Genomic DNA, 13,543 nt, shown 5'->3' on the forward strand with positions numbered 1-13,543 from the left:
ACCAGTCATGGATCTGATGAGTAGATGATCTTTGTAATTGAAAAGCTTATATGATCTCTGTAACTGAAAAGCTTATATGATCTCTGTAATTGAAAGCTTATATGATCTCTGTAATTGTGTCATAGTGAAAACATTCACCCTTAGCTCTCAAGTTACACACACCGAAACATTTCACATAATATTGATAATTTTTTTGAAGGCTTTGCAAACACTGTAGAACTGGGATCCAGACAACCCGTAGTACACACTATATATCAACTGGACTGATGTACAAGTTCCACTGGAACAAGCCTGAATTTCAACGATTGCTCTTAAAATAAATTGACTGGTTTTACACTAATAGCCATTACCGGGTACATCTGACAGAAACCTCATTTCATCCTCATAAAAATTATCTTCACCAAGTCATACTATGGCCTCAGTTAATACAATTTTTCTTGGGTTTATAAATACTTGTATCAATCAAAATAAATGGTCACTAATTCTGCTGTTAATATATGACTTTTTATTTTTTTTACAGGGCTTCATTCTGTTTCAATATTAAGACAACACTATGAAGTTTTTAAACCAAAGCAAATTACAAAGGAATGGATCAACAAATAGTGTTCTATTTTTAGCAATGGCAGTTAAAATTTAAAGACAGATCAGCATCAGTTGTAAACAAAACTGAAAGCCTCCAATGGCTGGATGGTTTCTGTAAAATGTGGTCAAATTCTGTTGAGCAGTGTTTGCAAGGAACTCCTTAAAAGGTTTTATCGTTTTAGTGAAAGTGGTCATTTTTATGGCAGATCAGCAATGTGTGTAAGGATGAAAGGATTTCATGCCAGATGCTTTCTATCAAGTTTGGTCAAACCTTATTCAGCATTTTTATTAAATTATTTAATGATTTTTTTTTCTTTCCGAGTGATGGTCACATATGATGGTGGATAATCATCATTTGTCGAAACATCAAAGATTTTCATGCCATATTAGTGGCAAGTTTGGTCAAATTCTATTTAGCATTTCATGGAAAAAAGTCAATTAAAGGCTTTTCTATTTTCAGTAATGCCATTAAAACCAAAAATGGACATCTTGGTCTCTCAAAGATGGTGAAAATTAAAGCCTGAGAAGAAGGAGAAATGGGTCCAATATTTCTGTCACAATATTTACATAGGAAACAAATATTTCAGAGGGAAGTTTTTATTAATTTGTGGAAAATATTATCAATTTAACATTATATTTGGTTTTAAAAATTGAAAACAAAACAACACAGCTTCAAAATGATAACTGCATGAGAATTATGCTTTTGCAGGTCATTGTAATTTTTCTTCAGAAGTTGATATATTGGTAACCAGTATGCACTAGTAAGTCGATATATTGGTAACCAGTATGCACTAGTAAGTTGATATATCGGTAACCAGTATGCACTAGTAAGTTAATATATCAGTAACCAGTATGCACTAGTAAGTTGATATATCAGTAACCAGTATGCACTAGTTGTTGTTGTTGTTGTTCTAGGCTTTAACGCCTTTTTCAGCATAAGATAGGCTATACATGGCGGCCAGTATAACTGGTGGACGAAGAACCCTGGAAAACCCAGGGAAGAACCACCGACCCACAAGAAGCTACTGGCAGGCTTTCCCACGTACCCAAGCTAGCCGAGCCTTGGACTCACACCCACGCAGACAGAGGTGAGATGGCAGTGATCCGGAACGGTGAGTACTTTAGACCACTCGGGGCCCCTGTATGCACTAGTAAGTTGATATATCAGTAACCAGTATGCACTAGTAAGTTGATATATCGGTAACCAGTATGCAGTACTAAGTTTAAACCAAATCAATTTTACTGCTGCCATGGCACAGGTACTACTGGATGTAAAATGGGGAGATCTCACTAGGTTGCACATTTATAGTGGGCACCTACATGGAAAACTTTCTCAGAATATATGCAGGATACTGTATTCATCATTTCAAAAATATCCTCTTGTATAAATAATTCACAGGATGTAAGCATGTTTTGCTGGTCTTACCAAAAATAGAATAATCTGGCCAAACCTTAATATTAATCTTTTGAAATTGTGAATGCAAATACCACTGTCTCAATAGATGCATTATTGTTGTTGGGTCATTCAATTCATGGTTCGCAGTAATCTATGGAAACCGATAACCTCTCCCAATAAAATGAATTCAAAGCTAATGTTTAGATTTTGTTTTGAAGATGCATTCTTTGGAACTAGCAAAAGAAATATTCTAAAATGCAAAAAGTTAACACAAATACAGTAACCACTTTAAAACCAACACAAAATTACGGCAAAGAAAATAAGACTTCTTAAGATAATGAGGAATATGCTACATACACAGACCTGCCAACCCCAACGAGTGTCTCAGTAAGACAGCTGATTTTTTTCCGTAACATTGACCACTTTTCAGCAAGGTGTAACAAAATATCAATAACTGCTATTCTAAAGCTGGTAAACATAATTAAAAGTTTGATGCAGCGACGATAACATTGTGTTCAACTGGAAAGTTTGTAAAGTACTCATAGACCTTATTAACCACTAATACAGTTGCACAAACTTTAGTTCCAAACCCTATGCAACTCAATGGCTTGTTGCTATCTCTCAACTTGATGTAATTCTTGTAAATTCTTTTTCCATTTCATATGACGACAACAATCATATCCCCCCGCCATGAGACATACTCAAATTGGCATGTGAAGTCCATTAAAAGTAATTGTGTCCATTACATCTTTTATTCACAAGAATCTGAATATTCTTTTTACTCTTCTGTGTTGATTATTAACACTTTCCTAGAGGTTTATTTTCCCTTTTGTCTTAAACATGCATCACTTTGAGGAAGCCATTTTTAAAAAAATCTATAATCAACAGTTTGACCATGCAGACGCTTTGTATGAACAAATAGGTGCAGTTTAAAAAATCTTGGTTGCTGTTGTAAAGTTAGTCTGGTTCCTTAACTAATTTCACTAATTCTGATATGAAACCTGGATCCAAATCAAACACAGATGAACCATTTTTCAGCAACGATAATTTTTCTTAGTTTTTGCTAGTATGCCTTAAGTCCGTATTTTAAGGGTAATTTTCGTAAGACTTATGGCAAAATCATAAGAGTTGGCAGGTCTGCATACACATCTAACACATCCATCTACCAATCACAACATGAGCAATTAACAGTCATTCCATTACTGTCAAGAGAATAAAATCCATCATATTCATAGTATTCCTTTTAAGAAAGTGAAGTAATGATCAAGTAAAGATCTATGTGGCAAAGAGAGATACAATTCTAATACAAAATATGTTTTAAAGGAAGTTTATAATCTAGAGGTCTATGACTGCTCCAGTGGCCTAGTGGTTAGAGCATCCGCCTCGGATGTTGTAGGTCATGTGTTCAAACCCCGGCTGAGTCATACCAAAGACTTCTAGAAATGGTACTAACAGCTGTCTCGCTAGGCGCTCAGCATTAAGAGGTTAGTGTTGGGATTGGTTGGCATGGTGTCAGGATAATGTGACTGGGTGGGACATCATGCTACATGTCTGTGGCATGATGCCCCAGTGCTTGACATCACTTTAAACTGCCACAATACAGACACTGTAACAATATTACTGGAAAATTGTTAAAGCTATGTTAAAAATCTAAATCACACACTATAGGTCTACCTTAAGGATGTTCCACGGTCAGCCAGGCTCCGTCGAATGGCTTCATTCACTGCTTCTTCCTCCTCATTCATATCGTCCATGGAACTGAAATATTTAAGATCATGAATTGTCCCTGAATAAAAATGCTGAAACCCCGACTTTGAATGATGAAAGTGGTATACATTTTTAATACTTTTTTTTTGGAAGCACATTTAATTTGAAAGTAACAAAATATGCAACAAAAATCTTCCTTAGAAAATTGTCGGAGATAAATGAGGAAAATGAGGAATATGAAAATAAATGGTGACAGAAGGGCTGAAAAACATTTTAAATTTAGGACAAGCAATGATAAACATTAATTCTTCATTGGAAAATCAGGCATATGTCTGTCATGGAGAAAGGAAATTTTAATAAGTTGTTGTGGGACTATTTATCCAATCACATTAACATGAGGAATGAATTCCACTACCTTCTTATCTTTCTCTATATCATACATATGGAAAGCAAATTAACTACCCTTAAATGCTAAGATGTCACCTGTATGGTGATCTTCATTTGTTTTATTCTTGGACAAAACTAACAAAGCTGGAGGGATTGATAGTAATGTGAACAGGTAAGTATCATGAAGAGATATAACAGACTAAAATATTTCCTTTCTTTGTCGAGTCCACAACTGTCAACATTTATATTAGGAACAAGCAGGAACTGTATTCACCATCAATACACCTCCTGGCAGTATGTCAGTGCCCTCAGAAAAGGGAGGAAGTTTCTCCTCATGTGATGTCAGCACACAAATGCTGTCTTACTGGCAGACGTTTTCTTGTGTGAATCCAGTGGAAGTTATAGATCTCATACCCAGAATGCAGTTTGTTTTGTTACAATGAAGACCTGGTGACATCTGGGCAGAAACTAGTGGCCCAATGAGGTTCAAGTCTCACCTTTCCATTGAAGCCATATCACATAGATAGAATTTTGGGAAAGTGGACTGTGCCAAACCAGCTACCTAACTGAACAATGTCTTGAATTGAGACATTACACTCAAAACATGACACTTACTGAAATCACTCAAATTTTGTGAGTTAAGATCTTCTTGAGAGAGAGAGTTCAGAATATGCCAATTTAACAATACCTTTGGCCATTGGGCCAGTGCTTGTGAGGTCTGTCCTGTTTTACCATCATAACAGGTAGAATTGGCATTGTTTGACACCATGCCATAGACACTCTCCATGCATCACATATAGTACCCGAGTGTGAGAATTGGATCCTATTGCTTTACCTCTCTTGCAAGAACTAAAGAAGCAAGGAGCCGAATAATTTTTCTCATACTGCCAACGACAAAGCTATTAAGAACCAGGTTTTAGATAAATACTTGTTTCATCAAAGCCAAGGACATCAGCTCAAGCTGGGGGAAGTTGAGCCACATTTCGATCCAGGAAAGGCTGTTTTTTTAAACCAGTGAGCGATCAAGGCCTTGACATTTTTAAACTGGACAACCGTTCACAAAGATGCTTGTTGTAAGCAATACTTTCTCCCCATGATTTCTGAACATGTCTGAACACCCTTTCATTGTGACAGAAGCTAGCCTCTTTTCTTCAGAGAGGAAATGTAAGAAGTGTTTTATGCCCAAACAAGTGAAAGGGATGCAAAGATGTTGGTATTTTTCATTTGCTTATGTCCTATTAAACACTAATTATCATATCATCTATCTTTTATTTTCCTGAAAAGATATGTTGCTTGGGCGGGGTGTCATCACCAGGTCCCCCATGATACTTGCCACCAATTCCAAATTTCGATGTCTGTTAAGAATGTTCATGTCCAAAGACTTGAATCACGTTCTTTTCTCCCTGCCCTTGATCTGTTTTCTAAAGGCATAGTTTCCAACCTTCCAGGCTCACAATTAGTGAAAATAGGGATAAAAAGTCATGAATTTGGACATGAATTAGTGAAAAATACCATGACAATAACTCCATCCACTCTGACTGTCAATACTACACTATACCAAGATCGCAATATAAAACTAAAACACAACATATATGCAGAAATATTTATTTATCAAGACATGATACTGTGGCAGACTTGAACTTCCTCAACTGCTTGATCGTAAATTTGTTTTCTAAACAGTTCAGACTTCTTGCCTGCTGGTTGATCTTGATAACTAAAATTGCTGACATATTTTCTGCAGCTAAGGAGGCCCTAAAGTCTGTCTTATTTTTCCTCACTAGAGATAATACTCTTTCGCTGTCACTGTTGCTGTAAGGAATGCACAAAAGCTGCAGCACCTTTGGTTCTTCCACAGGAAAATTTGGAAGTGATTTTTGAGTCTGGGAACATTTGTCAGAACAAATGTTTAGCATGGTCTCCCGCTGATAAAGGTAGATTGTGTTTGACAAGAAAACTCACAAATAATGCTTCAGCGTTGGTAGCTTGCAGGTCTTCTGCCGATGGCTTAAAATATTCCAGAGCTGAAATCTGCGAATTCTTTATTTTCCCAACTTCTACGTGTTTTTTGCAACCGATGTGCTTTCTCACATCGTCTCTGCGATGATACACTTAGTGCAAAAAGCATGATGAATATCAATGTTTAATGGCAGAGTGCATGGCCAATTTTTGATATATTCCAAATTAAACTTCACTTTTTGAGCAATACATTTCTTTTTCCTTGGTGGTGAAAACATTTTCAAGATCTTACATGCGATGCTGAACGGTAACTCAAATCAGTATTGGTGACACATGCGCGGAGCAAAATTCTGGTTAGGCCCCACTTTCTCTCAAAGCATTTGTAAAACTACTCTTATACATATAGATTAAAATAGGCTAAAATGCTTGCTACCGGGCCTACTGTACTAATCGGCTGTAGATCTACTAATATCGCAACCAGCAGTACCAGACCGTTTCAGCAACTGCGAATATCACGACTAGCGCTTAACGGGAAATTGGTTATTTTATTAAAGATTTAAAATAATTAAGAATTCTACTTTAACAGATGGACAAAGAACAACCAAAATGCAATAAATGCAAACAAATAAAGTGATACTTGCTTGACTTCTGGATGAAGAGGAGTTTGTTCCTAATATGAATGCCATTGGGTAGTGTATTCAACACAGAAACTAAGTAGACAAATATTTAATGTGGCATAGTCTTGCCAATGAATGAGAGATTCAGAAAATTTGATACAGATCAATATGGGAAATAAAATAAAGATGATTTCCAGAAACAAAGATAAACAGAGACATCAGAAAATGAAATGGTGAGATAAGGAAAACAAAGAAGAAAATTCAAGATTCAAGGAGATGAATATAATGATGAAAAGCAAAAAGAGAAGCAATGTTAAACTACAGTGTATCAAAGTTAATAGTTCTATACAGTAAACAGATAAGCAAGACATTGACGTTTAAGCAAAAAGTACGGATAAGACTGACATGAGTTAAAGAAAAGAGTAACTCTGACAAGAGATTGTACATTTGAAAGGGAAAACTATAATATCCAGCAAAAGACAAATGAACAAAGTAAAATAATGGAAAACAAATATGTTCAACATGGATGTCAAAAAATGGACTGCAGGAAGGTCAAGAGAAAGTTTTGAAACAAAGGAACTGAAAACACAAATCATTACAAGTGAATGATAAAACACGTGAATCAATTTTTTTCTAATAGCACATATGAAAAACTCTATAATTCTTCTGCATCTTTCATGTGTTTGGGGCAAAAATGCACATTAAGGTTTATTTTTCGTTTCATTTACCATGGGATAAAAATGTCCATAAAATACAGTCAAATAAATTTGCAAATTTTCATCAAAACATTTGTACCCAAAACATTTTATATTTTGGTTATACATTCAAATTTTCTATCAATATTTCTTTCAAAGCAATAATATTATTATAATTCGAACTACTGCATAATTTATGCTAAGGTAGTGTGGTTTTTATTTCTTTATTGTACTCACTCATCATTGTCTGTCCTATGACGATCATGGCTTGTCCATGGAGAAAGTGAGGATTCAGAAAGTTGCCTATAAAGAATGGAAAAAGAATCTTGTGTAAATATCACTGGCTAGACACAGCTGAAATTACTATAAATTTAAAACAATTTCTTAATGTGCTTCCATAATACATGAAAAACTGATGAAATAGTGTGGCTATCATTGTTGACAAATGTATGATGATGACCAAAGAACATGTGGCTGCTAAATACAAACAAAACTTTTGTCAACCATATTTTGTTCTGAAATTTGTTGTTTGTGTAAAACAAATGAAGGCTATTCATCCTATCTGCTGAAGCAATTAATTTTCTATTATAAGAATATTTCACTACCATATCTGGAAGGTGTGCCCATCCAACCCCCACATCAAAAAATAAAACAGTACCTATTATTGCATTTGATTTTAAGTTGCATAAATTCATATCTGAACAATCAGAGATCAGGTTACATAGTGTTTTCCTTATAATTCCTTAACGAAGGTATACTTCTGAAATTGTATCAGATGAATCAAATGGTGTAGCTTTTACTATAGAAATGGAAGAGACATGAAGGATAAACTGGTTATATCTTAGGGCTGTTACAGTTAGGGCTGTTACAGTTAAACATGCATGGTACCCAGGGAAGGCAGGTTACAGTTAAACATGCATGGTACCCAGGGAAGGCAGGTTACAGTACAACATGCCTGGTACACAGGGAAGGCAGGTTACAGTTAAACATGCATAGTACCCTGGGAAGACAGGTTACAGTTAAACATGCATAGTACCCAGGGAGGGCAGGTTACAGTTAAACATGCATAGTACCATGCGAAGACAGGTTACAGTTAAACATGCATAGTACCCAGGGAAGGCAGGTTACAGTTAAACATGCATGCTACCCAGTGAAGGCAGGTTACAGTTATACATGCATGGTTCCCAGGGAAGGCAGGTAACAGTTAAACATGCATGGTTCCCAGGGGAGACAGGTTACAGTTAAACATGCATGGTACCCAGAGAAAGAAGGTTACAGTTAAACATGTATGGTTCCCAGGGAAGACAGGTTACAGTTAAACATGCATGGTACCCAGGGAAGGCAGGTTTGTTTTTAAGGGCAATCTGATTACTCTACAATGAGTTCATATGAAAATGATTCAAAATTTTAAAATTGCATCTATGGGTGGCTAATTCATGCTGAAAGTGCCTTTCCTGGGCCCTACATGTTTTACTGTAACAGCACTTAGCAATGAAAGAAAAAATGGTTACAGTTGAATTTTTAAAGCAGTGACAAAAGAAAGCAACTTTCTTGCCATGGGTTGTGTTCTTGTTCCAGCTGAGATCTCAGACTTATTTTTAAATAGTATGGTTTTTAATAAATAAATTGGACTTTTGTATTTTAAGGGTTTTACCTTTTACAAACTTTGTCTTTGTTCTGTGACAGTACATTGTAAGGAATAATATTTTAAATTTTATCTTTAATTTTATTTATATGTACTGAATTGTAACCTTTTTATCTTTAATCATTTAGTACATGTTTATTTGGAAGGGTTTATCCATCTGTTTTATGCAATTCGTTATCTTTACAATACATGACTGGCTGTACAGTACTACATATTATGTTCATTTGGAAGACTTTGTCTTCCTATAATATTTTGGCAATTCTTTATCCTTGCAACTTTTAACGGGAACTATATTATAGCCACTGATGTGCAATATGCAGTTAAACCATATACATACAAATTAATTTTGCGTCTTTTCTTATGCCTTAACTTACTTGTCAATAAATTGCCTAGAATTTGTTAATGTGCCATTATACCCTACATATATACATACCTTCGTCTTGGGTCATTTCTCTCACATCTTGCAAATGAACAGTTCGTGCTGAATGAAGAATCCATCTGCTAGAGAAATTTTAAAAAAAAACATTAATCAGGCCTTGCTTTTTATTATTCCTAGTTTTTTCTTTCTTTTCTTCTGATACTGATGAACAAGAATCCCTTCTAAGGACTGATGCTCTACTGGTCAAAACAATGTTTATTCTTTTAAACGGCTTAGTATAAAGATTAGAGATATTCTTTAAAAACTCTTACAATCCAAATTTGGTAACAAAAACATCTTACATGTCCAAACTAATATGTTCAAAAGATACCTCCAAATGTAGTACAATAATCTCTGACCTTCAATCTAATATCATGGATATGAAATCAATGAACTGGTGACAGACAATGTCAAGATATACAAGCATGACAAGTTTGGTAATATCTTTAATTAAAACAAATTTATAAAAAAAAACAAAGTTATTCAAGTGGCATCATTCAATGTATTCAGCAGATATATCAAGCTGGGTTTACAGCTAAACATTTATTCATACTTGTATTATCATGCTTACAAAGCAGTACAGCTAAAAACAGTCAAGATTTTATAACTTACAACTAATGTCTGAGTGCTAACTATCAACTTCTTTAGTGGAAAAAATTCATCTCTGTATGTACAAGTCACTGTGTACAGAAGCATAATAAAGTACATAAATGCATACAATGACCTTTCACTTGATCCCAAGATCAATTTGGTCTGGGTTTTCAAAACTCCTCCACAAAAGTGCAGTTATTCTGGTGGCCACATCTACACTATTTGCATTCAAAACCAATAATGAAAACTATGTCAATACCACCATTCATGCAAAAACTGTTAACAGTAGTGATAAAAAGATTTTCAAGATGGCCACCATGTTGCTATGTTAGAGAGCAGAAGACCACCATTTTGATTTAAAACCAGCTTCATACTGCTATATTAGTGTTTGAGTGAAAACTACATGCCAATTAGACCATCTGTTCAGGACAAATAGAAACACAAAAGATTTTCACATTTACTGTCAAACAGCCATTCTTGAGATATGATCAGCATCCTTTTATTATAGGAATACTGCAAGAAAGAAGTATGTTTTAATGATGATATAGCCATCCCTTTAAAACAATAGCTGTTACAATATCTGTCATCACTTGGGATCATTTTCATTTTAATAGGACAACAACATACAGTGCACAACCAATTTCTGGAATAAAATCTGTTTTATTTTTTCAGTCATATAACCATAACAAATGACAACTACCTTGCAATTTAAGCCTAACCAAATTTAATTTTAGCCCTAAGTTGTCTGCCCACAAAGGTGGCATTCAGACAAAAATGGAAGCACTGGTAGCCCAGTTGGTAAAGTTTTGGACTTATAATCCAAGGGTTACAGGTTTAATCTGCACACACCCCAGTCTGGGTCGACTGCCTACGTGTGTCCTTGGAAAGCCAATTATGTGTTAAATATGTCACTAACAACAAAATTTTTACAAGATTTATCTCCCTTTGGATAGTGAGACTTGTCAAAACCCATCCTTGCTTTAGTTATTACTGAGCAGAATGCATATCCTATCAGTAGGATGTAGATGCAGGGTGATTGTGAGGGTGTCCCCATTATTTCACTCCAAAAATTGGTTTCTTCTCTAAATGTGTTACCCAATCATAATACTTTAGAAGAATGGGTAAGAGGTGACAGGAGCTAATATCCCCTTTCCAGAGAGATGCACCATCCCTAATCCCATAAAGTATGTGAGGCATATGTGTATATATATATATATATATATATATATATACACACACACACACATACACACTAAATCTGCACACTTTCACACACACACATACACACTAAATCTGCACACTTTCAGACTTTCAGAGTAGTGGGCTTTCCTGCCCCGGCAGTTCTGTCCACCGCTTGTTCTGAGAAATGTTTGTCCCTGTGGGCTATTTCGATATCCAGATATGCTGGTTCAACAGAATCTGGATTTAAACAAAACACTGCAGTCAAAATTGTTTTGAGCAATTCAGGAAAGACCTCAATTTTACATGGAAATTCCACAGCTGAGTTTTAACAAGTCATTTATCCTTGATTTTTCAATTTGAAGAGAGCAATCAGGGTAAAAAAGCACTTGCCTTTTTGCAAGATATTTGGGATAATAGATGGAAGCATTTTCAAACCTCAGGAATTTCGTGGAGATCTTGTGTGCTGAAGCATGAAGATATGCATCTTGCAGATCAAAAGTGAAGTCACCTCTAGAACTGTTTTTAGAATCGATCTCAGCATCTCCATTTTGAACAAAAGTATTCATAGGAAAGGTGTAGACAACCCAAGTCTATGACTGGCTAAAGAGTGCTGTTGGCTTTTGGAACTATGAACAGTCATGACTAAAAGCCATGATTTTGTGCTCCAAACAATTTCCACCAACTTTCTGTGAGAAGATTGAAGAAAGGTATTCTTCTCCTGATCTGATGGTACATCTGTGAAAAGCAGACAGGAGAAAAGGGGAGGGGGTGGATAAATGAAACCCAAAGCCCCTCCAAAATGACCTGGATCAAACAATCATTCTGAGGGAATAGGAAGATCCAGTGAGCCTAATATTAGGTCAATGTTTATTTTTGGAGGCTTGAAGGTGGAGAAACTTGGTCTTGTACCATTTAGTTGGCATTTATACTGAACAACATCTGACTGAAAAGCTCCCTTGTCCTGAGGCCACTCAATGTCCTTCCACAATGGCAGGGGCTGAATGTTTCCAAATGCCTGTGAGTTCAAGAGGCAGTTCCTGTGCTGCATGCCTCCAAACTTCTTTAAAAAAACAGTGGTGAGTGTAATGGGGTTATCCGTAAAGCCAGGGTATGATGAGGCTTCAGCAACATAGACTATGGACATGCATCATACTACATCAGTCTAAGCTGGCCAAGACAGTCAATGCACTGGCCATGGCATGGTGAGCTGCCCAATTCATGACTCTAGCAATCGTTCCAGTCGCTTCCCAAGCTTTGTTATTGCTGGATTTCTCCGCAAGCCATAAAACTGCTAATCAAATCTAACATAGAATATGTATCGACGACATTCTGGCCTAGCTCTGACATAGCATGGAACACATTTTTGTCAACTTTATAAAACAGTGGAGCAGATGTATAAATAGCTGCTAGATTTTTGTCAGGGGCTGGGAGAGAAGTACTGAAGGTATATGAGTGAGTTTTATACCAGTGAGATGAGAATGCTGTTGGAACTTGACATTCTGAGAAGAAAGGCTTAGAATTGCCCAGATCACTATTTCTACATGAAAGTAAGTCACTGATCTCTTTAATTATAACTGATTGGGAAGGAGCCAGAATGACAGCATCTCTTCCTCCTTGTCAAGCCATATTAATGCTTTATAGTCTTGAGTAGTGGTAGGGGGTGGAGAGCATTTTGAAGTTGCAAACACACCATAAATTTCTTCGACCGCAGCCTTAAAACTAAATTCAGTCAATTCCATGGTCCGATCTGTGTATGGCTGATTTGAAGGAGCTCTGTCACACTGTCTAGTCCCAACATGGGTGTGCTGCTAGCTCTGAATGAGTCGTACCAGGTAGCATCAATGGCTCAATTCCATCCTCTTTGAAAATGTCATTTGCTTACTCCTGTGCGTAAGCAGTGAACATGCAGAAGTCCGGCATTGGTCAGCCTGGATGCTGGCGGTATAGAAGACAGTTCAGCTATCATCGGTATTGGCCGCTCCCAGGGCCTGGGTGGACAGACATATTTCTCAATGAAGCCACCAACATATTAAGGGTATGTCACCAGCACCATGCACAGATGTCAAAAGCTTCCCATATATCCTAGTAAGCTGGACTGTTTCAATGAAAAAGTCCCCATGCTGGGATGGAAGGATGGCTTGTGAAAGCTGGACAGACAGTGAGGGTGCAGTTGTACTATGAATTGGATCCTGGTACAAACCCCATGCATCCTAACTTGCAGGCCTGAGGGCCATTCTTTGACATGTCAGGAGATTTATATCCACTGGGCTGCCTAAATATGGGTAGGGGGAGACACTCCACCAAAGAGTCACAAAAAGGTGCAGAAGTAAGCAAGGGAAAGTGGTAATATTTGGCCTGATGTCAGTA

The 13,543-nt window shown here is 36.5% G+C and overlaps 1 protein-coding gene across 7 annotated transcripts in view; it reads right to left on the reverse strand.

Annotated features, from left to right (window-relative positions):
* LOC149806199 (uncharacterized) overlaps window positions 1-13,543 on the reverse strand; it is an 83,752-nt gene that overhangs the window by 19,378 nt on the left and 50,831 nt on the right. For 6 of the 7 annotated variants that reach the window (XM_089951124.1, XM_089951118.1, XM_089951122.1 and 3 more), the window contains exons 9-11: window positions 9,419-9,486; window positions 7,578-7,643; window positions 3,653-3,736 (exon numbers count right to left, since the gene is read on the reverse strand). In XM_089951124.1, coding sequence (XP_089807250.1) covers window positions 3,653-3,736; window positions 7,578-7,643; window positions 9,419-9,486 — 218 coding nt within the window. The remainder of the gene's footprint in view (window positions 1-3,652; window positions 3,737-7,577; window positions 7,644-9,418; window positions 9,487-13,543) is intronic. The other variant, XM_089951123.1, reaches the window with a different exon arrangement.

The sequence above is a fragment of the Sinohyriopsis cumingii genome, chromosome 2, assembly GCF_028554795.1.
Source record: "Sinohyriopsis cumingii isolate HCF-2022 chromosome 2, ASM2855479v2, whole genome shotgun sequence".
Classification (NCBI taxonomy): Eukaryota; Metazoa; Mollusca; class Bivalvia; order Unionida; family Unionidae; genus Sinohyriopsis; species Sinohyriopsis cumingii.